This window comes from Notamacropus eugenii, chromosome X (assembly GCF_028372415.1).
Source record: "Notamacropus eugenii isolate mMacEug1 chromosome X, mMacEug1.pri_v2, whole genome shotgun sequence".
Lineage (NCBI taxonomy): Eukaryota > Metazoa > Chordata > Mammalia > Diprotodontia > Macropodidae > Notamacropus > Notamacropus eugenii.
This window is the reverse complement of record NC_092879.1, coordinates 69408639-69434266: the sequence shown is the minus strand read 5'-3', so window position 1 is coordinate 69434266 and position 25628 is coordinate 69408639. Positions and strand designations below refer to the sequence as shown.

Below are 25628 nucleotides of genomic sequence, written 5' to 3'. Positions count from 1 at the left end.
ACAACTAGCAAGCATCTGAGGCTGGATTTGAACTGATTCCTGATTCCAGGTCCAGTGCTCTATCTACTGCACCACCTAGCTGCCTCCTAGCACCTATAAGTTCAATGATCACATCTAAGCAAATGATTAAATATCTAAATATTCAGTTTTAATCTCTTTCATGAGTTCCAGTCCCACTTGAACCAGGGAGTTAGTTAAGCATCCTCCCAGACATCTCATAAGCATCTCAAATTCAACATGTCTAAAACAGAACACATTTTCCCCCTCTCCCTTCGCTCCAAAGTTTCCTCTTCTTATTAAGGGCTCTACCATGCTCTCAGTTACCCACGTTCCAGATTCACAACCTCAGAATCTTCCTGGACTCTTCACTATCCCTTAAGTCTACAACTCCCTACCCCCATATCCAATCAGTTGCCAGGTCTTGTCCATTGTACCTCTACAATATCTCACCCATTCATCCCTTCCTCCCCACTCACACAAGTAATATCCTAATTCTGGCCCTAATCATCTCTCATCTGGACAACTGCCATAACCTTCTAATGGTTTCCCCTGCTTCTGTCTCTGTCTTCTCCAATCCATTCTCACCAGAGTTGCTGAAGCTCAGGTCTGATCACATCACTCTCAGCCTCCATGTTGAGCCTTAGCCTGGCATTGAAAGCCTTCCTTAGGATATCCAGCTCCCACCTACCTTTCCAACCTTATTATGGATTCTTTCCCTCCAAGCACTACACTTCAACCAAAGTTGCCTAGCAACTATTCCTAGAACTCAACATTCCATCTCCCCATCTCTGTGATCTCATCCAGATCAAGATCCATGCTTAGAATGCATTCACATCTCACCTTTGCCTCTTAAGAGTCCTTGGCATCCTTCAAGGTTCAGCTGTATGAGAAGCTCTTTATTTACCTTTATTATACCTTCTTTATTTGTAGTGTCATAGATTTAGAACTAGAAAGGATTTTTGAGGTCATCTTTTCCAATGGCCTATTTTGATATTTAAAGAAACTGAGGCCAAGAGAGGTAACTGGCACAAGAATAACCCAGGTAGCAAATAGCAAAGTCAAGATTTCAATCCAGGTCCTGTGACTTAACCTAGCACTTTCCACTGTACCACACTGCCTCACTCTCTTACTCCACAAAGTATTGGATATTTATCTGTGTGTGCCTGTTGCATTCCTTTGTAGAACCTAAGTTCTTTTGGGACAGTGACCTTGTTTCCTTTTTGTCTTTGTATACCCATAACCTTGAACATAAACGTGCCTAATAAATGTTTGTTAAATTGAATTCAAAATTTTAATTAAGAGTCCTTAATTCAGTTAGCATGTTGACTCTACAACTTGCTAAGGAATTCTTTCATCTTAACAGATACACTTCCTAATCTGAAACTAGTAATAATTTCATATGTTTGTGGTATATTAAGGTTTATGATGCACTTTCCCCACAAGAACCCCATGAAGTAGGTAGTAAAAGTATTATTATACCCTTTTGACAGATGAGAGAAACTGAGGTTCAGAGAGGTAAAGTGACTTGACCCTGATTAAACACAATCAATAAATGTCAGAGCCAAGATCTGAACCCCAGTCTTCTGGCTCCAAGCCCAGGGTTTCTTTCCTTTCTTTGTGTCCCCAAGGCTTAACATTTTGCCTGGCATATAGCAGGACCTTAATAAATTCCAGTTGACTGACTGCTCTTTCCCCCATGCCATGTTAATAAAGGTGAATGTTGGAGGATGGAGGGGAGAAACTGTATTTGTCAGTGAAGTTTGTATTCTGATAGCAAATAGTTTACTTATAGAGCGTTAAATGCCCTTCTCAAAGACTCTTCAAAAGGGGCAAGGGACTAGTGCCACCTCCACTGCCATCACTACAGCCACCAGGACATCTCATTTCTATCAAGCTTTAATGATTACAAAGTGCTCACCTAGTAAGACCCCAGTGAGTCAGGAATTGTGGGAATTACTAGCTTCAACTTACAGAAGTGCAAATTGTGCCTCATCAAGGTGAAGTGACTTCAGGCCATATAGCTAGTGAGTGGCAGAGTTGAGATGAGAAGAGTCCAGAGGGAAGGGTCTCGAAATCTCTTCCTTTGGGACACTCATTTCATAGCACTGGAATAGAAAGGATGGAAGCCAACTGGCAGTTTCTTTACAGTGTGTGCAGTACGGTAAGTATCAAGCAAGCGTCTGGGGATAGATACTTGGTTTGAAAGCAGGCAAGTAATTGCTTTTGCCCAGTAGCCTCTTTCGGAATTTCTTCACTAATTCTTATAAGTAGAATATCTGAGGATCTACATTATGTTGTAGACAAAATCAACAACCCAAATGAACTCGAAGGCTCCTTAAAGTCAGGAAGACCAGAATTCTAACCTTTCCAAGCTAGGTAAGCCTGGGCAAGGCACGTCACTTAACCCTCTCAGATGGTTTCATCATCATCTGTAAATTGGGGATAATAACAGCATCTACCTCAGAGTTGTTGTAAGGTTCAAATAAGATAATGCAAACATATAATGCACTTTGCCAAACCTTATAATGATGTGTGTATACATAAATAACATAGAAGGTGAGATATATACATATAAACATACAAAATAAATTTGAAACATGCAAGGTGATCTGTATGTATATACACATACATATACATATATGTAATGTATATGTGTTATATATCACATCCAATATGATATATATAGTATATACGTGTGTGTGTGTGTATCTTACCTTGCATGGTTTTTATATATTTTGTATTCATCTAATATGTATGTACATTGTCTCACTCAGCCAGATTCTAAGCTTCTTGAGGGCAGGGATTGTCTCTTTTTTGCCTTTTTCCCCCCTGGCACACATAATAGATGCTCAATAAATGCTTATTAATTAATTAAGTTATGGATAAAGGTCAGCTAGTATTATTTTTCTTTCTGTTCTAAATCTTATGATCCCATGTCAAGCTTTCTAATGTGAATTATACTGTTCTAGAAAATCTTTTATAAATACTTCATACTGCCTTAGTTGGATAAGAACCAACAGCCTCCCACCTCCTTTATATTATGGAAGGTCAATTTCTATATTCACATAATGAAGAATTTTGTCTTTAACAGCGACACATCTATGGAAATCTTCAGTACATGCTCTGGTTACTTTGAATTCGTAGGGTCTGCAGAGTAGGGAATTTGGATGAAACTATAAACCTCTGGAAGTCAGTAAGGGTATGGACACTGGGGAAAATGTAGAAACATTAATGTTTTTCAATTGTTTTCTTGACCAAATACAAAAATGATCAAGAATCCTGAGTCACTGACAGCCACTGCAGAAGAGTAATGTGTGCACAGGTAAATTCTGACCAGACACGATCATCTACGCCACTGTTGTAACATACTCTTAGCTTCCTAATTCAGAAGCTATTATCAAATCATGCCCTTTTGCTTTTACCATTTTTAAAGAAAAGAGAAGGGAGTTCCTTTGGTCAAGAGCCAGCACTATGAGAAATAGGCCAGTACATGCACTCCATTCCAGTCCTTAGCATTGTCTCTTAAGGACAAAGGAGGCCTCTTTTCTGAAGCATTTCACAGGTAACCATTTTCAGATTTCATAGAGTAAGAGCTGGAAGGGGTCTCAGCAGCCACTGAGTCTAACTGTCTCATTTTTCTGATGAGGAAAACAGGTTAAAGGACTTGCCTAGGGTCACAGACATAATAAGTGCCTGGGGCAAGATTTGAACTCAAATCTCCCTGACCTCAAGTCCTTCACACTATGCTGTCTCTCATTTGAAGCACTCTACATCACAGAACTTAAAAGCTGGAAAGGTCCTCATCTTGCAGATGAGCAAACTGAGTTCCAGAGACATGAATTAAAAGACCTGGCAAGATCAACTAGTAAGTGACAGAATTGGGATTTGAACCCAGGTCTACGAATTCCAAATCAAATGCTCTTTCCAGAGAGACTAAGCAAGATGCATCTTGTCTTTAGACTCCCAAGACAGGTGATTTTTCAGAGCCACACCAACTTCATATTCCATCTAATTTCAGGTGCCAGCATTTCTAACTACAATAATAATTTCCTTTGAAAGCTGTTAAACTCAGTCCTAGCCCTCTCCACAGTAATTGTAGAGACCACTCATTACACTGCCTATGCAAATTTACTCTGCTGTTAAGCTTGGAAATTAAAACAGCAAATTTATTGCATAATATTGAATTGTATTCACAAACATAAGTAAACAATTCATATTACTGAATTACTTACTATAACTCTTATTATAAAGGGTGAAAAACAGCAATATAGCAATCAAATTTTTGAAAACAGAAAGTCAACCTTTTGTTGAGATGTGCAAAGCTCATGCAATATCACAGAGTTCACAAACACTGTAATTTATAAATAAATCTTTCCTCTAGCTAGATGGTATTTAAAATTATATTCATAATACATAGTCTTTGACTATGAAGGAAGCTTTTCCATGATAAGGAGGGAAATAGAATTGTATTCTTTGAAAAACATGCATTTGATTTAAGCACAAATCCCAAATCTCACTTGTAAATAAACATTTCAAACCTTATAAACAAAAGTTCTATAATAAAAAGTGTCTTCAAGTTTTCAGCACTTAGTGGAGAGGAAAAGAATGTTGAGTAGAAATGTTGCATTTTAAGAGGAATTTTTCATAGAAATTTCAGAAACATTAGAATCCAGGCCTCCAGTGGACCGAAGGAAGGGGAAGTTAATTAAGAGAGAAAGGGATAGGGAGAAGGAAGAGGAAGAAGAGAAAAGAGAAGGAGGATGAGGAGGAAAAGGAAGAGGCGAAGGGGGAGAGAGAGGAGGAAGAGGAGGAGGAGAAGAAGAAGGAGAAGGAGAGGAGAAGAAGGAAGAGAAGGAGAAGGAGGAGGAGAAGGAGGAGGAGAAGGAGAAGGAGGAGGAGAAGGAGAAGGAGGAGGAGGAGGAGAAGGAGAAGGAGGAGAAGAAGGAGAAGGAGGAGGAGAAAGAATAAAATGGAAAGGGTTAGGAAATTGGATGAATCAAAGAATGATTAGAAATTTCAAACTGTCATAATTCTTTCAACCTTCTAAAGCAAAAAACTCTTTAAAAACAGAAAAAAAAACCACTTTCAAGGAAAGTAGGTTTACGCAAAGAAAAGAAAAATCTGTCATTTCACTTTGTGTCAGAGGGACATGCCTGAAAGGATAACAAAATGAGGCTCAGCTGATCTTGGAGCTGTTCTGCACATTCTAAAGGAGGATGAGGAAGAAAAGTTGTTGCTTCTTCTCGGAAGCTCTTCTTTCCAAAGGCTCGGTGTAAGTGTCCTAGCTAGCCCCAACGGATGGGCGTGAATCAAGCCCTTTGGAACTACATGGGTCAGAGTAGTAGCTGGGGCTTTGGAACAAACCTGCCCCAAAGCACTTGGGGAATTTCCAAAGATTCCCAAGACAAGGAACAAGTCCATGAAATCTTCTTGGATAAGGAAGAACAAAGTCAAGAAAGGATCTTCCGGAGGAACCAGAGAAGAGAGTAAGAAAGGAAGGTACAATTGTGAGGAAAGGTCCAGAGGGGCAGGAGAGCTGACTGGCAACTGACAACTAGCAAAGAACTAGGGTTTTAGCCAAGAAATTGCCAATCAATCTCAGTTAAGTGCAAGAAACAATTGGAATGCCACAGGCTAATTTCACAAGGTGTTTTTTCAAAGTTCCCAAACAACTGAATTCCCCATCCTTTGGATTTATCATGATCTGAAGTCTGAGGACTCAGATTTTGCCAGTTACTACCTATGCAACCTGGAGTATGGAAACCATAGAAAGGCAGATTTAGGATCACTGTAAAGAAAAACTCCTTAAGAGAGTTAACCCAAAGTGGAAAGTAATAAATAGGGTATTTGTAAAAGTAGAAGGGCTGAACCAGAGGCAATGTGATATAGGGTAAAGAACACTCACTCACTCTGGAGTCAGAGGACTTGGGGTGAAATCCTGTCTCTGGTGCTTACTATCTATGTGACCTTGGATAGGTCATGTAACCTTGATGCCTCAGTTTCCCTACCTGTGAAATGAGAGGTTTGAATTAGATGGCTTCTGAGGTCCTTTCCAATTCACAGATTTCCCTTCACTGGAGATCTTCAAAGGCCGGATGACCACTTGTCAGGGATGCCACAGAGCAAATTCTGGTTCAAATATGGGCTGAACTAAATGGCTTCAGATGTTCCTTTCAACTTTCAGATTCTGTGAAGTTACTTGATTGCACCTCAGTTCCCTTCCAGACACTGGACCTAATGAACTCCAGGTACCTTTTGCAGCTCTAAATCCTATGATTCTATGATGTCCAAGAAACATCTGACTCCCATGGTATCAAAATGGAACAGTGGTCATCTTCCATTATTGCTTTATTATCATTAGTATAATTTGAAGGTGATAAAGGGAATGTCCTCAAATACAATGCCACTTTGAGAAACTAACTAAACCTTGGAGATTAAACTGACTAGTTAAGAGTACAGAAGTTCCATTTATTCTCCTGAGAGACCAAATGGACTGAAACGTGTGTATATGTGTGTATACATATACATATATATACACACATGCACATATATACATATGTGTGTATATGTATATATAACATATATTGCAAATTACAATACAAATATAAAACCAAATTCTTACTTGTGTTCATACTTTCAAACAACAGCATTTATTAAGGGCGTACTGTAGGCCAGGCATTGGGCCAGGCACTAGGGACCCAAAGACAAAAATTAAACAATTTCTGCTTTCAAGGAGCTTAATTGTCATCAGGGAGACAGCCTATACATATATAATTCTGCATATATGGAAGAAATACAAAATAATTATAAGGTTATCAAGGGAGGAATGTCAGCAGTAGTTAGGGGGATCAGGAAAGTCTTGATGCAGAACAAAGGTTCTTACCTCTCTGTTCTTGAGGGGACCTGTGAACATGGGTGTGAAAAATTCACAAAAATTCAACAAATATTTTCCAAGTAGCTAACATGTACTCTTCTTGGTGATAAGAATACAAGGGAACTCACAACCTAATTGGAGGGCAGAGGTAAAGACACGTGGCAGAATGGGAAGTAGTCTGAGAAAGATGATTAAGGGGAGGTCACATTTGCTTAGAGGAATTAGGATAGGATTTGTAGAGATGGCATGAGAGTTGGACCTAGAAGGAAGGATTTCAACAGGCAAAGATATAGGTATGGGGAAGGGGTATATTCTCAAATGCCAGAATGAGGAATAATTTCTTCAGTAGGCAACGAAAGCAGGGATTCCTAACCTAGAGTATCTGATCTTTCATAAAAAACATATTTCTTATAACTGTACAGGGTGTCCCAAAAGTCTTACTGACTCTTTTTGGGGGGGCAGCTAGATGATGCAGTGGATAGAGCACCCGTGCATGAGTCTGGAGGACCCGAGTTCAAATCTCACCTCAGACACTTGACACTCACTAGCTGTGTGACCTTGGGCAAGTCACTTAACCCCAATTGCCTCATCCTGGGTCATCTCCAGTCATCCTGCTGAATATCTGGTCACTGGATTCTCTGGAGGAAAAATGAGGCTGGTGACCTGCACAGCCCTCCCTTACTCAAAAAAACAAAGTCAAGTGCAAGTCATGTCATTATTTCTCTAATGGCATGGTCTTCTTTGGCAATGAAGGATGAACACACACACTGACTTTTTAATCTTTAATAAGCTTAAAAATCTTTCTGCAAAAGTCTTTGTGACTTTTTCATTTTTAATAGAAGCTTTAACATGCACTAACACTTTTGGGACACACTGTTTTTCAATATAATTGGGTACCTCATTAATCCTACTCATTTAATGCATTTACAAAGATTATTCTGAAGAACCTTTCGGTTTTTTCAGAGCATGCAAGGGGTCTATGATACACACACACACACACACACACACACACACACAAATGGTTAAGAACACCTGAACTAAAGGTTTTCAATAGAGGAAGATCATGACCAGAGTGGTCCATTAAGAAGTTTTTTGGAGCAGCGTTTTGAAGGCTGGACAGAAGGAAAGAGACTGGAGGTGAGAACAGGCAGGAGGTTGCTATTCTAATATGCCAGGTGAGAGCTAGGGAACCCATCACTAGAGTTATAGCAGTGAGTTTGGAATCAAATCCATATTTGGGAAAGGGGAGGGGAGCCAGGAAATGGTTGGGATGGAAAAACAAAAGGCATCAAGGCAACTTTAAATGAATAAATAAAAAACTCTGCTCAAAAAAGGATGGATAAAAGAGTTAATACTGAGGTAGAATCAATAAGCCTTTTGGGAAAATCACTGAAGTCCCAGAGTTGTAATTCTAGCTCTGCCACTCATTAATTAGAATGATCCCCTTGGGCAAGTAATAATAATAGCTAACATTTATATAGCACCTACTATGTGCCAGGCACTATGCTAAGAGCTTTACATACATTATCTCATTTGATTCTAATAACAAACCCTTTTGACAGATAAGGAAATTGAGGCAAACAAGGGTTAAATGACTTGCCCAGGGTCACACAGCTAGTGTGTCTGAAGTAGAATTTGAACTCAGGTCTTCCTAATTCCAAGCCTGTGCTCTATCCACTGCACTACCAAGCTACAAGTAAGCAATTTTCCCTCTCTGGGTCTCAATTTTAAGGTCCTTTATAGCTCTGACATCCTTTATTTCTAGAACTGGATGGTATTGGGGCAACTCAATAGTTAAACGATAGGAGACAGCCAAAGATAACCGAAGATGTGGCTGAGGACAGTAACGTCATCAAGAGAAATAAAGTGCTTAGGGGGAGGAATAGACTTTTTGTAGGAAACATGGTTAATTCTGTTATGAACATGTTGCACCCCAAGTATAAGACATATACTCAGGTAGAGAGAAATATAGAATGAAAGCTCTTAGGAATGGCTAGGGCCAGAGATAGATGTAGGAGCCATTTACATAAAAATTACAATTGAATCCATTGAAATAGATGAAATCATCAAGAGGGTACTTGAAGAGGAAAAAAATGGCCAAGGATAGATTAAGGAGAGGAAGCGGGGTGGTAAGTGGAGACAAACAGGTAGGAGAATAGAATGCAAGCATTATCTACTGGGCATATAGAAAATTGATAAAAAGGAAGTCCCCCCCACTAAGATACTTATAGCAATACTTTCTGTGGTAGCAAAGAACTGGAAAAAGGTAGAAGCTCATCAACTGGAGAATGGTTAACAAATTGTGGTCCACAGATGAATTGGAATATTACTGTGCTGTACGAAATAATGAGCATGGTGAACAGAGAGAAAAATGGAATTCTTGGATGAATAAATGCAGAGTGAATTAAGCAGAGCCAGGAAAACAACAGACAATATGACTCTATAACAATGAAAATGGAAAGAACAACCATCACAACACAGGTGAAACCAAATGCTACAGGAATTCTAAAGAACCAACTTGGCCCCAAACAAGAGATATGAGAACCCCTCCCCCCAGAGGTCAGGCTCCACAGGTATGGAGCATCATATAGAACATCAAACTTTTTCGATGTGTTGATTTGTTTAACTGAATTTTGGGGTTTTTTTCCTTTTTTTCCTCTTACTGTAAAAAAAAATTCTTTGTTGCAAAAAGGATGGCTTTTAAGGAGAGGAAATAAAATGGGATATAGGGAGAAATCCAGGCAACATGAAAAAGGAAGATATGAATAAAAAATCTATTTTTAAAAAAAATTCAATGTCATAGAAGCCAAGGCAAGAAAAGGGAGCTGGTTAAAGTGACAGGTAATCAAGGTGGATGAAACCATCAGCATTTGTAGTTTTGAATAAGCTAAAGTGGGAAGAGTGGAAAGGGAAGTTAAGAGAGTCCTTATTATGAAAATGCTTTCCAGCGGGTATCACCATCATCAACAACAAGATATACACATACACATATAAATATATTTTTGAGGGCTTACTACCTTATTTGGAGGTATCTGTGGCCAGTGGAATGATTATGAATGCCTCTGTCTGTTGTAAAAAACCTGAAGGCTGATGCTCAAATGATCATGATTTACAGACCTAGGCCACCTAAAACCATTTCTCCAAAGTCTTTCTAAATTCTAAAGCAGCAACAAAATTATTAAAGCAATAATTGATGTTTATTATAACAGCAAAATCATTTTTAATTCAGATTGATGAAGTAGTACAGTTCTATTTCTATGTAATATAGGGAGCTTTATAGACACCGGGGTCCATCTGTAAACCATGTGTATTATATGTTTCTGTACATTTTATAGGAAATGAAGCACAATTTCACTCTTATAAAAGATGTAATTTTCATATTACTTGAGCCTGGAATTATTAAAAATCAAATATTTAAAAAAAGGTTAGAGAAAATTACGGCCTAGTGTCAAATCTGCAGTAATATCCTCTCATGACAAAGACTCAATATAGTAAGCCTGTACCCAAATATCCTAGCACAAATTCTTGAAATGATCAGAATTCCATAAGATCATATTAGCAGAGAAAGAGATCAGGTCTCTTTCACAGCTAGCACTGGAGGAAGAATTCTTATCTACACAAGGATAGAGGTATCATAAAAGGCAAAGCAGATAATTTTGATCACAGGAAATTAAAAAGCTTTTACACAAACAAAATTAACAAACTAGAAGAGAAGCTGCAGAGTTGGGAAAACACTTTTTGCATTAAATGTTTCTGAAAAGAGTTTGGTATTCAAGATATATAGGGAACTAACATAAATATATAAGATGGGGTAGCTAGGAGGTGCAGTGGATAGAGCACCAGCCATGCAGTCAAGAGGACCTGAGTTCAAATGTGACCTCAGATACTTAACATCTGTTTGACCCTGGGCAAGTCACTCAACCATGATTACCTGATAGATAGATAGATAGATAGATACATGGATGGATAAGATGAGATAGATGAGATAAACCATTCTTTGATGGATAAATGGTCAAAAGATATTAACAAACATGTCTCAAAAGAATAGCAAGCTATTGTTAACCATATGAAAACACTGCTCTGAATCACTAATAATGCAAAAACAAACAACTCTGAGGTTTTACCTCATACCCAGCAAACTAATAAAGATGGCTAAAGATTCGTGTAGTCAATGTCAAAGGAACTCTGCAAAGACAAGCACTGTTGTGCTTGTCTATACACTGTTGGTGGAACTGTGAACTGGTTCGACCATTATGGGAAATAGTTTAGAATTACACAAAGAAAACGACTAGAATGCCCATACCTCTTGACCCAGAGATCCCATTGCTAGGCATACACTCTCAAGTAGGTCACAGATATTTTTTTAACTCCACAGAAGCCAAAATATTTATAGAAGCATTTTTTGTAGTAGCAAAGAATTGGTTATAAAGCAATTGCCTGTCAGCAGAAGAATGGTTAAACAATCTGGACATGAATGAAATGGAATACTGTTGTATTGTCAAAAATGATGAATGTGGTAAATACAGAGAAGCATGGGAAGAACATGACCTGATACAAAGTGAAATAATCTGGACCAGGAAAATAATCGACACAACAATGTAAATGGAAGAAACAAACAACAAAATAAATGAAACTGAATCCTACAATGACAACACTTGCTCCCCTTCCAAAATATGAAAAGACAACTTCCCCTCCCCACCCTTGCTCCTTTGCAGAAGTGAGGGTCCATCTAACTGCCTTTAACATCAGGTTTTTTCATTACATTGACCATTTTTACAGAATTTTTTTCCTCTTTTTTTTTTTAAAAAAGTTTTTGTTCTAAGATATGACTATGGGAGAGGGAAGAATATAGGGTGAAATACAAACAATGTAGAAAGAAAAGATCAATAAAATTTATTGTTGAAAGGAAAAAAGTATATCATAAATTCAACACATTACTTTCAAAACTGGAAAAAAATACATGACTACAGCAGTGTAAATGGAGAGAATAACAATGAGTCCTCTAAGTGCCAAGTGTGGTCCCAAAGAAAAGATATGACAATGTGCCTTCCTTCTTTGCAGAAAGTGGAGGGAAACTATGGGTGTAGAACACTACATGTTGAACTTGGTAGAGATGTCAGGTAATTTTGCTCGTGTTTTTTTCTCTTTTTTAATTCTTTGTAACAAAGAATGGAAGAGGAAAGAAGAGGGAAATAATGAAAAATGTAGGTGACAATAAAAAAACAAAAGACATCAATAAAAATTTTGTAAATTTATTTTAAAAATAAATGATCAGGGATGTTCCTTCATATATCATCAATGAACTTACTGCAAGTGAGACAAATAAGAAAGTGAAAGTTGACAAAGAAAGTGCTTATGGACTTGGTGGTGACACATATATAATAGCTTTCAAAGGCTGCCAATAAATCAAAAGATAGCACAGTGCCTTGCACATAGTAGGCAGTTAACAAATGGTTTTTGTTTAGATAAAGATGATTTTCTTGGGGGCTATGAAGCCACTTGTGAGCAGGTTGTTTTGATATTCAAATCAATAACTCATTTTGTATCCATTACAACCACACACACACACACACACACACACACACACACACACTACCTGGAGGGCATGAAGCAATACATCCTTCATGCCACCTTTATGAGAAACAGACAAATAACCCAAAGCAAGCTAATATCAATGACTTTGTTCAGGAGGTAAGTTCCAGAATATCTCCTAGGATTCCAATCCTCTTCACCCTCAAGTCCTACCCCATCAACATATCATTTGCAAGGATACCTTATCACCATAACTGATGTTTGTAATGATCTGAAGTCATCAAGAAAAGGTTAAGTTGTGTAATTATGAATAGCATACACACATATACACATACATACACATATGTATATATATATATGTATATATATACACATATATGTGTGTGTATATATATGTGTATATATATGTATATGTATATATATATATATATATATACATATATATATATATCTTCCCAGAAAGGACACATATGCCTACCTAACAGTTCTTTTCCTCTCATCTACCGAGAAGTCACTTAGGCATGTCACACTATCACATCCCATACACTCACTAACTCCTAGATCAATAAAGGTCACAGACACCTTTGAGAATCAAAGTTTATAGTCACCATTTTGTACTTCCAAAGCAAGGAAAAGCATAACATATTTTAGAAAGATTTTTGTTGAAAAAATTTAAGTTTAGTACCTCACATATCTGGAAAATCCACTTAAGTGCCAGAGAAATGAAGCTATGTTACTTCAAAAGATCCATTGCTGTTGGTAGTGTCTCCATTGAAAGTCACAAACCTTCTACACCTTCAGGGACAACTAGCATGAATTGCAGGGGCTCAAAAAATTCTTATCACTAGGTTTAACCACTTTCTGCCTATGAAACTTTGAATTTAGTTAAGCTGATTACCACATTAAAGACCCTTTTACAGCTTGTTTGGGCCTGCCAGAGATTATGGTCAGCTGGCAAGGCTTTTGAGAATACAGGGTCGTTTCTAAGCTAAAAGAAACAGAGTAGAACCTTAGTGAAGGTGTCACTGTATTAATATGGAAAAAACCCAGAAGTCTAAAAAGGGGGTACATATCAAATCTTGGAATCACACAAGCCCGCATGAAAACTAAATCTAACCAATGGAACCAGGTCTAATAAAATACAGACGTAATAGTGTCTACTGGGTTTGAGGAAAGATGATGGCTACTGGGTCGACCTGTTTATGTAGAACTCCCCCTTCATTTTCTTGGACTTTTTTTTGTGACAATTTTCTTTGAAACCTTTCACTTTCTTCAAATATAAGGAAATGCTAAATAAGGAAAAATAAACAGCAATTAGAAGTAAGACCACTTCCAGATTGAAGAAAGTAAGCTCTTTTTTTTTAATGGAATCTAGTTTTAGAGGAACATTTACTAATTTGGAAGATCTAGAAATTCAGCAAACTACTAGAAACCTGAGGAAATACAGTGAATTTTTTCAACTGTCACTCGCTATACAGACCAAAGGAAATTGAAGAGAAATAGTTCATATTCTTTTGTAGTTCCTTAGTGGATTAAAGCTACTGGATTTCTTGGTTCCTCTCCCCCTTCTCCCTTCCTCCCACCCATATCACATCTCATAGAATCTGGACTCTTACTTTTCAACTCTCAGAGGGATAAGAGTAGGAAGATGTTAATTTTTATAGTACTTCTTGGTATACACATAAAATATTGATGTCACCTAATTTTCAAATATGTGTACATGTATATATACATATATGTGCACATATATGTGTATATGTGCATGTATGTGTATGTGTGTATATATATATATATGACACACAATTGTTCCCAAAAACTATATGAGATATAAAAGGATTGGTGCCTGGACCATTTTTAAAATGCTGCAGCTTCCCAGTTTGGAAGAATTAGTATTCAAAATCAAACAGTCAGAAATCTAGAGCTGGAAGGGACTTTGGTGGCCATTTAGTCCAATCCCCTCCTTTTATAGATGAAGAAACTGAGGTCTAGAAAACTGGAGTGACTTGTCCAAGGTATCAGTGTCAAAAGCATCAAAGCCAGGATTTTGAACCTACAGCTCTGTCCACAATAGAAAGTGATGTAGTTCAGTGAGGTAGGACCAGATTTTTTACAGTGGGCAGAGAATTCATGGCAAATGGCTGATACTTCATGCATATAAGTACTGAAATACCCAGGGCAAGGAGGAAAATATTTGGTACCTAATTGGAATCTCTGAGTGTTTTCTTACCTACCAGGCAACAGAATGTACTCTTTCCATCTCAACTCGTCCATAGTTTGCCAGTGAACATCAGCATGAATCCGACAGATAACAGGAACCTCTCACTAGGAGGAAAAAAGAGGCAATTTCTTTTGATCATATTAAGTCCTGTGGGTTACCCCCAAGGTTATCTTGTATTCCATAGGATCACAGGTCTACAGCAAGAAGGAAATGAACAGGCCATTGAGTGCAATCAACTCATTTCACAAATGAAGAAACTGAGACAAACAGAAGTTAAGTGACTTGCCCAGGATCACACAGCTAAAACGTGTTGGAGACACAATTTGAACTCAGGTCTTTGTGATTATGAGGCTAGCTCCCTATCTCCCACTCCAATACCTAGCTGCCTTTGTTTTATATAATAATGGCAATAATAATAGCCAACACTTTTTATAGTACTTTAAGGTTTGCAGAGAAGTTTACATATACAGGATGTCCCAGAAGTCTTAGGCTAGTAAAGCTTTTAAGACTGCACAAAGACTTTTGGGACATGAAGAAGAGGAACTATTTCTCTTAAGTGTCTGTAACCCTGGGGCTAGCACAGTGCCTGGCATACAGTAGAAGCTTAATAAATGCTTGTACATTGATTGGTTGAGATACTCTGTCACAGGATTCAAATTTTATTCCAGCTTTGCTAACTGTTCCCAGTTGTGGGATTTGGGAGAAGTCACTTTTATTTGTGCATTCAACAAGCATTTTATCAAGTGCCTAATATATGTCAAGCACGGTGGTAAGTGTGGTAGGCACTGGGAGTACAAAAACAAAATCAAGCTCTGTCCTCAAGGGGATTACATTTTAGGGATAAGGGGATGGAAAAGGGGAGAAAATTATGCACACAAACACAAAATATACACAAAGTAAATCCAAAATAAGGCCTACTGTCAGAAGTGCTACCGAAGACCTCAGTTTCTTCATTTATTAATTGGAGTTGGACTAGATGGCCTCTAAATTCCCTTCAAAATCCCAGTGAATCAATCAATGATCTCATCATGGGCATTTTTTCCCAAGGTGCAAATCCTAACCCATCCCAGCCTGCCAATGTGTGGGTACACAATCCAAGTATTTTTCAGCTCTAAAGGTATGAGGGTCTGTGGCCCTGGGCAAAAAATCCCCTTCCTTGCCCAGACCTCTGTGGAAATAGGAGAGTTGGTTGAGATGAATTTTAATCCAGCTCAGCCATTTTGTAACTCATTCCCAGCCCCTGCCACACACAGAGAGACACAACATACCTGAATCACACACACAGCATACAAAGGTACCACACACAGATACATACATACAGACACTCCAAGTGGACACCACACACACACACACACACAAAAAGCCACACTGACATAACATAAACACCCAAAAACTATACACACAGTCCAAAGGGACTCACACACACCCTGACATACATACACACACACACAAGCAGACAGACAGACACACAGACAGACACACGCACACACACACACCCCGGCCCGAGGCTCCTCCCTAAGCTCCTCCTCCTTTCACCGCCCGACCGGCCGGGCGGCCCACTGGTCCCCGCGGCTTGTCGCTGTTGTCCCGCCGAGGCTCCGCTCAGGTGTCCTGCACTCCCTCCGTAAGCAAGCTGCGCCGCCCGCCGCCCGCCGCCCGCCGCCCGCCCAGCCCGGTGGGTCGGCGGGGCAGGAGGAGAGGGGCGGGGCGCCCTGTCCCCCGGGCCTCCAGCGCTTCCCCTCCCCTGACCCCGTCCCCCCTCCTTCCTCTTTCCCCCCTCCCCCACGAGGTGTGCCCTTCGGCCGGCGGCCCACAAACCCCCACGCCCCAACACCCCGTCCCCCTCGGGCTCCGGCCGGGGCCCCCGGAAAACGTTAGGCCGCCTCTAGGCCCTTCCATCCTGTTCCTGCCGACGCCTGGCCCAGCGCGCTGCGTCCCTGGCCCGTCCCTGTCCGGTCGCAGGGCTCCCGCCCAGTCCCAGGGCACTGCGCCCCCGGGCGGCGGCGGCGACGGCGGCAGCGGCGGCGACTGCGACTGCAGCTGAAGGCCCAAGACTTTCTCCTCCCCCCTCCCTTTTCCCTCCTCCCCCCTCCCTTCCCTTGCGCCCCCTCCCCCTCCTCCCAGAGTCCTGGGCTGGGAAAATGCCTAACTGCCTAAGGCCGTTAGCCCCCCCCTCCTAAGCCAGGCCGCCAGCCGCCCCCCCCCCCTCCCCCCGTATAGAACAGGGCAGGTGTCACTAAGGCAAGGTTGATGGGAGTTCTGTGACGCAGGGCTTCTACTACGACGGTTTTAGAATCCTAGAGCTGCAGTTGTGAACTTAGGCAAGTCACTACTGTCTCTGGGCCATAGTTTTCTCATCTGTAAAATGAAAGGGTTAGACTAAGTGACCGAGGTAGGGGGAGGGGGAGCGAGTCTCCTTCCAGCCCTAGATCTGCGATCCTGGGGACCTGCTATGGTGCTGTCAACATTCTCTTAATTTCAGTGCAATGTCTCACCCAATGTACTTATCCAACTTAACCTCAAAGCTCTAGACGCTGGACACACCAGCCAAAATGGAAGTGTCCTCCCCCCCCCCCCCCCCCCCCCGCCAATGTAGCCTCTTCCAGGATGAGTTTCCTGACCATCCTCCTGCACTCCCAAGCCACAGGCTCCCTCATCCCTTCACCTTAGACTATAACCTCTGTGAAGGCAGGCATCAGGTCTAATTTATCCAGTGTAGAGCAGGATCTGATTAGATGTGGACTGGCCAAATAAATGAAAAGAGATGGGAAAAACAAGCAACACATATAAAATTAAATTTGTGCCAAACTCAGGGACACTGGTGTTGATTACCATCACAGAGGAAAATCACTTCTTCAGCATCCCAGTGAAATGGGGGTTGTCATTCTTCCCATAGGCCCAGATTTTCACCTCAAGCACTCATTGCCTGTAGCATAGCATACTTTCCATCCATGTCTTGGTTTTACCGAGTATTGCAAGCATTTGCCAAGTATTTTCTTCAGAGCCATATAGATGATGCTGAGGTGATTGAAAACTGGCTCCTGCCCTCCCATAGTTCATAGTCCTTGTCTATGGCTGCTGACAGGCCTGTTGATAATGTCATTTCCCAAATGTCCTTTCTTGACCCTTCGCCACTCCACTTTTACTGTCCCATTTCATTTCTCTAAAGTGGGTACTGAGCCCCAATCTAGGACTAAGATCCTAAGATTATCAAAGGCATGATCATTCCCCTTCCCTTGTACCATATACTCTATTTCATGAATGAATAGAAGGTAAGAATAGTCTCCAAGAATCAGGCTAAGACAAGACCACAGCAAAAAATCAAGATGCCTAGGTCAGGTAGAGCCATCTTAAAGATGGGCTTAACTATCTCAAGGAAATGTCCCCAGAAATACAGAATGCAAAAGATCTGGTTAGAGGGGAGTTCATGTGAAAAAGACCTGGAGGACTTACTTGACCACAAGCCTAGTATAAACCTACCATGATGCAGGACTTAATGAAGTCTAGCCCACACATTCTGCCGATATTACCCATCTTCTGCATTTTGGTGCTTGAGCATTCAAAACCTGATAAGGAGACACAATACAAAGAAAATAATAGGTCTTCAATAAATAGCAATTAATTGCCTCTAATCTCATTTAATCCTTTGTGCCAAATGTGGATCTTTCCTATTTTGTGGTTATTGTTCATTCATGTCCAACTCTTCATGATCCCATTTTGAGTTTTCTTGGCAAAGATACCAGAGTGGCGTGCCGTTTCCTTCCCTGCTCATCTTGGCAAAGGTACTGGAGAGGTTTGCTATATCCTTCTGGAGAAGGATTTGTACAGAGGAGGAAACTGAGGCACACAGGATGAAATAACTTACCCAGAGTCACATAGCTAGTAAGTGTTTGAGGTTGGATTTGAACTCAGGAAGTCTTCTTGACTCCAGGCCCAGTGCTGTATCCACTGAGCCACCTATCTTTTTAGTATCTGGAATAAAAAGAAGGTCATTTAATTCAGCTTCATTTTACAGATGAAGATACTGAGGGCCAAGGAGGACTTGCTGTTTTACATCCTAAGTTCTTTACAGATAGGAACTATTTCTGGGTAAATCACTTTGTGTTGTACTTACTAACCAACTATAGGATAATAGTGATGAACATATTGCTCAATAGGAGAGTTGAGGCTTTGAGAAGATTTGTAGCTGCAAAAGATGTGAAGTTGATGGTAGAATCTAGTTCTGTAAGGGGTCTCATTTTTCTTTACAACATCCTAGGTGTTGAGTTTTCAACCTTAAAATTGTGAGCCAGAAAATACCCTTTATTTCTAATAATGCTGGCAGATGTTTAACATGGTCCTTGACTCTGACAAGGAGAAGAAGGCAAGTGCCTTTGGGGGCAGAAGAATGAAGCAAGACTCAAAATCAAAGTTGGGAAGAGTCTCCAAGGACATCTTGTCCATTGTGTATCTGGATAGGAATCCCTTCTACAAACAGTTTCTCTAGCAAACCGTCCTCCAATGATAGGCAGTGTATCTCCTATAGTAGCTATTATACTTTTTACACAGCTGCCTTTGCTAGGAAGTTTTCCTTTTTAAAAAAGATTCTTAAGCTGGCATCCAATTAACTTGCAATTTTTTGTAATACTTTTTAACCTGTATTTCAGTATACTGATTACCTTTATAATCCCATGTATTTTGTTTTATGCCTTTAAAAGCCTTATTGTAAGAAGGGCTCCCTAGGCCTCACCAAACTTCGAAAGGGGTCCATGACACAAAAACAGTTCAGACGCCGCCCCCCCCCCCCCCCCCCAGCGGCTGTTGTCATTCTCAGTTCTGTCCTCTGGAAAAGAGAAAGCAGAAATTGTTCCCTTCTTCCCCAGGCCAAAAATTCTCAGTTCCTTGGGCAAGGCTCATCTGGATGGCATGATTTCTGATCATCTCCCTATACTAGCCACCCTCTGGATGCACTCCAATTTGTCAGTGACTTTCCTGAAATGCTCCCAAAATTGAACCAAATACTTTAGATGGTGTTTGGCCAGGGCAGAAATCAGTGGGACTATGCTCTCCCTGGCCCTTGACACTGCCTCTATTCAGGCAAGCTAAGAATGGTTTCCTCAGCTTTTTTTGGCTGTAAAGTCACCCAGCTGACTCATTTTTTAGCTTACTATTCACTAAAACCCCCAGATCTTTTTGAAATATAATTTTTTACCCATGCTTTCTATGTCCTATTCTCATACAATGGATTCTGACTCTTTTGCTTCCATTGTCTAATTTTGGGGTCATTACCTGGAATTGCTAATGACTTGTAAGTCCCATTTGCTGCTGGAAAGTGATCCTCTAATTTGGCTCTCAAAGGTATTGGTTTTCTAAATATTTATTGTGATGAGGACCTCTTTGCGGTGCATCATAACTTCAGGATGCTATCAGCTAGCCTTCCCCACCTCTCTTTGCTTGAAATTGCCTTCATATATATATATGTATATATGAATACATATACATATATATGAATGTGTATATATGTGTGTATGTGTATGAATATGTATATATACATCCTAAGTAATGGTAATTATATGCTTCATTTACATTTTGCAGAAAGTTGAATCAGATGAAGTGAAGTCACTTTCCTTAGACTATAGGGAATCAGAATTACAGTTTAGTACTTCTGGTCTGTCAGTTAGGAAAGGAGGAGGGGAAAGGGTATAAGCATTTATATGTCACCGACCATGTGTCTAACACTATGCTGAGCACTTTTATGAATATCTCATTTGATCCTCACAACAACCCTTCGAGAGAGGGGCTGTTAATATTCCCATTTTACACTTGAGGAAACTGAGGCAATCTGATGTTAAATGACTGCTCAGAGTAACACAGAGAGTAAGTGTCTAAGGCAAGACTTGAATTCAGGTCTTCCTGACTCCAAACCCAGCACTCTATCCACTGGGCCACTCTTAGATGGGATATATAAACTCACTTCACAATTACAGTCAGATCTCATTCATTGGGATTCCACTGCTTTAGAATGACTGTTTTGGTTGAAGATTACTTCTATACTGCAAGGGCTTCTTAAGTAAGTTACAGTTATCCCTTCCACATCTGGGGGATTAGGGGTACAGCACCCCCATATCTGAAAAATCTACACAAAATTCTTTGACCCTCCCCTCATAGCAGAGAAAAAGTCTAATTTTTTTTCCTTTTCTTTTAAGGGGTGTTTACATTATTGTAAAATTTGGGTTGACATTATGCAATACTATACATATATTTATGCATTTCTGAGTTTCAGAACTTTTCCTGTTTCATCTGTGACTACTGCAAAACTTCCCCCCCCCATTCCCATTTAATTTCTTATGCCAAACACTGATATATTGAAACCATGATGGAGAAAGTCGGGATGTGGAAGGTCTAACTGTACTGAATTGTGTAAACAAGGCAATTGTTTAACCTAGTTTAGAGGGAAGGCAAATGCTGTATTCAAAATCCTACTTTATTGCAGCTTTTGCTTTCAAACAATTGTTTAAATAGTCACTTAGAGTGTATATATAAGTATGTCTATAAAGATACGTATATGTAGGCAAGTATATAGAGATACACAATGAGGGATAGATTGATTGATTCAATAAGAGCCATTTAGACAGATGGCTGGGCTTGGAGCTCTGACTCTTATTAGTTATGTGACCTTGGGCATATAATTTAACTTCCATATTCCTCTGGTACTTTTCTCTTTTACCTCTTTGAATTGCTATTTGCTGAAAGCACAGGTCAGATTCTCTAAGCCACTGCTCTGAGCTCTCATTGTTCCTCTTTCCTTCAGCAGAGTTAGTTATAGACTTGAATGTAAAAAAGCTGCATTCTTTTCAAAATGCTCTGTAATTCATCCTTGCTCCCCAATTGTACATTTCCCCCAGTTAGTGTGGCTAAAGTGTTTCTTCTTGTGATAGCTGCCAGAGAGTCAGGGGCACTGTCTAATGGGCATGGGGGAGGTGGATGCAGATGGTACTTTGTGCTTTGATGGTTCATTTACCCCCTTTTTTTAAAACTTGAAATAGGATGAAAGACTAATGATAAATGAATCACAGGCTTGAGAAAGAGATGAAATTTGGCTGTCTTTCCTTCCGGCAACCTTATGCTGGGCTGGTCCTAAATGGAGTCAAAACCCTAGAGACTCGTTGGCGTCCTTTGCTGGCAAGCCAGTACAGCTGCACCATCGCTATTCATATCGCTCAGAAAGACTGGGAAGATGAATCATGGAAGTATATACTGGTGGAAAGGCTTGGGATGACAAGCACTCAAATTCAGGCATTGTTGGACGAAGGGGAGAAATTTGGTCGAGGAGTTATTGCTGGTGAGTGGTCTTTCACCTTGGGCGTGTAAAGGGATTAGGAAAGGCTGATGGGATTGAATAGAATAACTAAAAAATATCCCACATACACAAACTCTTCCTCCCTTCAGAGACACACACACACACACACGCACACACACGCACACACACATGCATATATACACATACAAATTTACCCAGCAATCATAGCAGAAACATCATTGAATTTGAAGTCTCAACACTTTGGGCATACCACTTTGACTTCAGTTTCCTCCACCGTTAAGTGAGAGAACGGGACTAAATAAATGGCCCCTGAGATCCCTTCCATTTCTAAATTTAAGATCCTTTGATCTTATGAAGAGATTACCTTTATGGTCCGTTTTGACTCTAATAATTTAGGAATCTATAATAAGCATTTCAGTGTTCCAGGAACTTTGAGGGTTGTGGGATTGGTGGTGGTGGCAGTGGTAGTAGGCTGGTGGTTTTGTCTGTAGGTGTGTATTTTTTAAAATGAAATGTCACTAGTGTACTTCATTGTAACCTATAACGTTACGTTGAGTAGATTATCTCATTGGAGATCATTGAATCATAAAGTGATAGAATATTTGAGCTAAAAGAACCCTTCAGAACCATCTGATCTAACCTTTTAACTTTACATAAAGAGAAACTGAGGCCTATAAAGGGGAAGGAGCTTGCCCCATGTCACACAGGCAGTTGGTGGCAGAGTTAGGACTCAGCTGCAGTTCTCCTGTCTTCTACTTCAGGGTTATTTCTGTTCTGACCTAATAAAATGCAAATATTTCCTCCTACCTCATTCCAGGCTGGGAGAAGACTAGGAACCTTAGTTGTGAGTCTCCAGATTTTTCTAAGACGTGATGTTGTAAGTCTGTATTCTGACTCACTGTGACCTGGGGCAAAATCATCTGGCTTCATCTACCAGGATGAGAATTTGGGGGAGTTACTGCTCTAAGCAGCACCAGCCTTTCAAACAACAAATCAAAGGTAGTGGTTTTCAATCTGGGGGATAAGGACCATCGGTCTCATTTTCATTTGTCCATCCAGACATAGGCATCCATATTCAATTTAATGTCAGCAGCATTATTTTTGAAGATATAATAATAATTAATACTATTAAATAGTTACATACATATGCACTATGGGGAACTATTTATATAGCCCCCTTCAAAATCCAGAGAAAGTGACTTTTATCCTGAAACCTCCCAAAAGAATCATAGTCCTACATGGCAAACATCTGATATAATACATAGATATAATTCCAAGCTCAATAAGCATTGAAGTTAGGAGAGGAATCACCCTGAGGGAGACATTGCAGATCTACCTATAAATATCAGTTACATGCAGGCCTCCCAGTGCTTGGTTATGTGGGAGGAAAGGGAAGGGAACAGGCACCTACTGTGTGCCAGGCATAGTGCTAAAGTGCTTTACAAATATCTCATTTAATGAAATGTTATACCATTTACATGGTATTTTGTTGATAGATGATAGACATCTTTGTTTTACATAGTTCCTTTTATTAACATAGTGTGTATACATGTATGTACCCTTCCCATACACACTGATACCTTAGCATACTCAGGACATGGCCTTAGGTTTTCAAAGGGGCAAGGGCCTAGCAAGCTCAAAAGTTCTCAAGGACTGGGGATAATGGTAATGTAAATGGGAAAATCTTTCCCATTCCTTAATAGGTCCATGTGATCTGCTTGGATCACATGGAAGCCTAAGTCACATGTGGTAGGAGGAGCTTGCTGAACAGGTGAAGCAGAGCTGAGAGAAAGTTGGTCAGACTGGTCAGAGCTGAGAAGGACACAGGCAGGCAGGCACAGCTTAGGCTGGTGTTTGTTTGTTCAAAGGTCCCAGCAGGGGGCAGGGAGGCTTGGGAATGACTTTGCCCCCTGCTGTGATAACCTGTATTGACTTCTTGGTTGCTATGAAGGATTTTGTTTTCTGGTATCTAAATCAATGTTTTTCTTCTGCCTTCTATACAGAGAATCTGTTATACATTGCGATTGAGAACTATGCTGGCAGTCTGTAGTCACTACCAGTGTGGTGAATACACTGGGCCAGCAGCAGAATGTCATGTGAGACCCAACCCAGCTAAGCATAGGGCCTTATTGCTAGAAGGTTGTACACCAAGAGATAAATTTTTCAGGCTCAACAATTAACAAAGAAAATCTACTGAAGTGTGGTGAGGTTAGCATCTCCATTACCAGAGGGAATGACTAATTTTCATTGTTTAGTCGTTTTCAGTTGTGTCCAACTCTTTGTGACCCCTTTTATCGTGGAAGGGTGGAGGGGGTTTTCTTGGCAAAGATACTGGATTGTTTTGCCAGTTCCTTCTCCAGCTCATTTTACAGATGAAGAAACTGAGTCAAACAGGGTGAAGTGACTTCCCCAGGGTCACATAGCTAGTAAGTGTCTGAGATTAAATTTGAACTCAGGTCTTCCTGACTCCAGCCACCCCCCCCCCCCCACTCTATCTACTGCAGTGCCACCTAACTACCTAATGACAATAATAGTTGATATTTATATGGGGTTTTAAGGCTTACAAAGCTTTTCTTTGTAATATACCTTATTTCTTTTCATTCCCACAGTAACCCTGAGAGGACGGTGCCATTTCTATCCTCTTTTTTCTAGATGTTAAAACTGTGACAGAGACATCAAGTGACTTGCCAGAGGTCACATAGATCATTTGAGGCAGAATTTGAACACAGACCAGTACCATCAATAGTCTTTGACTTACCTCTCATTTTTCTCATAAAACTCTTAACAATATAGGGGGTTGGCTATAGTCTGTAGCATCTTTCTTGGGGTAAATTAATACTCTTCCTGATGTTCATTTTTCACATAGAGAGCTGTGTTCTTTTAATAATTGAATATTTCATGTGTAAAAGGAATGCAAACATTCTTATTCAACCAAGGGGGGAAAAACCCTTCATGTGTGCTTCTTTGCTTCCATCCAGGTCTCGTGGACATTGGGGAAACATTGCAGTGTCCTGGAAATCTGGCTCCGGAGAAGTTGGTGGACCTAGAGAACAAAGCTGTGCTGACCAACTTGAAACAAAAGTACCTGACAAATCTTTCAAACCCAAGATGGCTATTAAAACCAATACTTGCTAAAGGTGGAAAGGATATATTTCAAGTTGAGATCCCCAAAGAACTGATCCCTTTGGAGCAGGGAAATTTTATCATGGCTTCCCAAAAATAAAATTGCAGAGAACTGATCCAAACATCTTTAATGGATATGATTCCCATATGAGCCAAACTGTAAATTCCTTTTATTGTATTAATTGCACTAGATGTCCTCTACAGGGGAAAAAAACATCATTTCTCAAAACCAGATCAGTGGGAATTGTGATTTTCAAGCTAAAGCATCACTGAGATATATGTATCTTTTTACTTATTGACAATAATATTTCAGATCATTAGGTCTTAATGCAGACAATGACATCAGCCAATAAATGTAATCATGTTACTATTTTTTATCCCATTTTATCCCAGTTATGTTCATTTCAAGACTGTAATAAGACATTTTTTAAAAGAAGTTTTTGTTCCATTAGGCTTGGTTTTGTGTGCTTTCTTATGTTAATTCTAGTAAAAATGGTATTGTATGTCTTACACAAGGCTATTGCTCAAATCAGGCTCTCAATCAAAACAGATATTAATTGGAAAAGCCTTATTCAAGATCT

General features: G+C 40.0%; 1 protein-coding gene and 1 long non-coding RNA gene across 5 annotated transcripts in view; one reads left to right on the top strand and one right to left on the bottom strand.

The window, feature by feature from the left end:
- LOC140515978 (uncharacterized) overlaps nucleotides 1-16215 on the bottom strand; it is a 98281-nt gene extending 82066 nt beyond the window's left edge. For all 4 annotated transcript variants that reach the window (XR_011971231.1, XR_011971233.1, XR_011971230.1 and 1 more), the window contains exons 1-2: nucleotides 16121-16215; nucleotides 14638-14728 (exon numbers count right to left, since the gene is read on the bottom strand). This is a non-coding gene — a long non-coding RNA (uncharacterized lncRNA). The remainder of the gene's footprint in view (nucleotides 1-14637; nucleotides 14729-16120) is intronic.
- Nucleotides 16160-25498, top strand: LOC140515977 (protein EOLA1-like). The gene is made up of 3 exons (XM_072626874.1): nucleotides 16160-16248; nucleotides 21650-21945; nucleotides 24903-25498. The coding sequence occupies exons 2-3, from the start codon at nucleotides 21669-21671 to the stop codon at nucleotides 25145-25147; spliced, it is 522 nt and encodes a 173-aa protein (XP_072482975.1). The 5' UTR covers nucleotides 16160-16248; nucleotides 21650-21668; the 3' UTR covers nucleotides 25148-25498.
- Nucleotides 25499-25628: the final 130 nt, after the last annotated feature.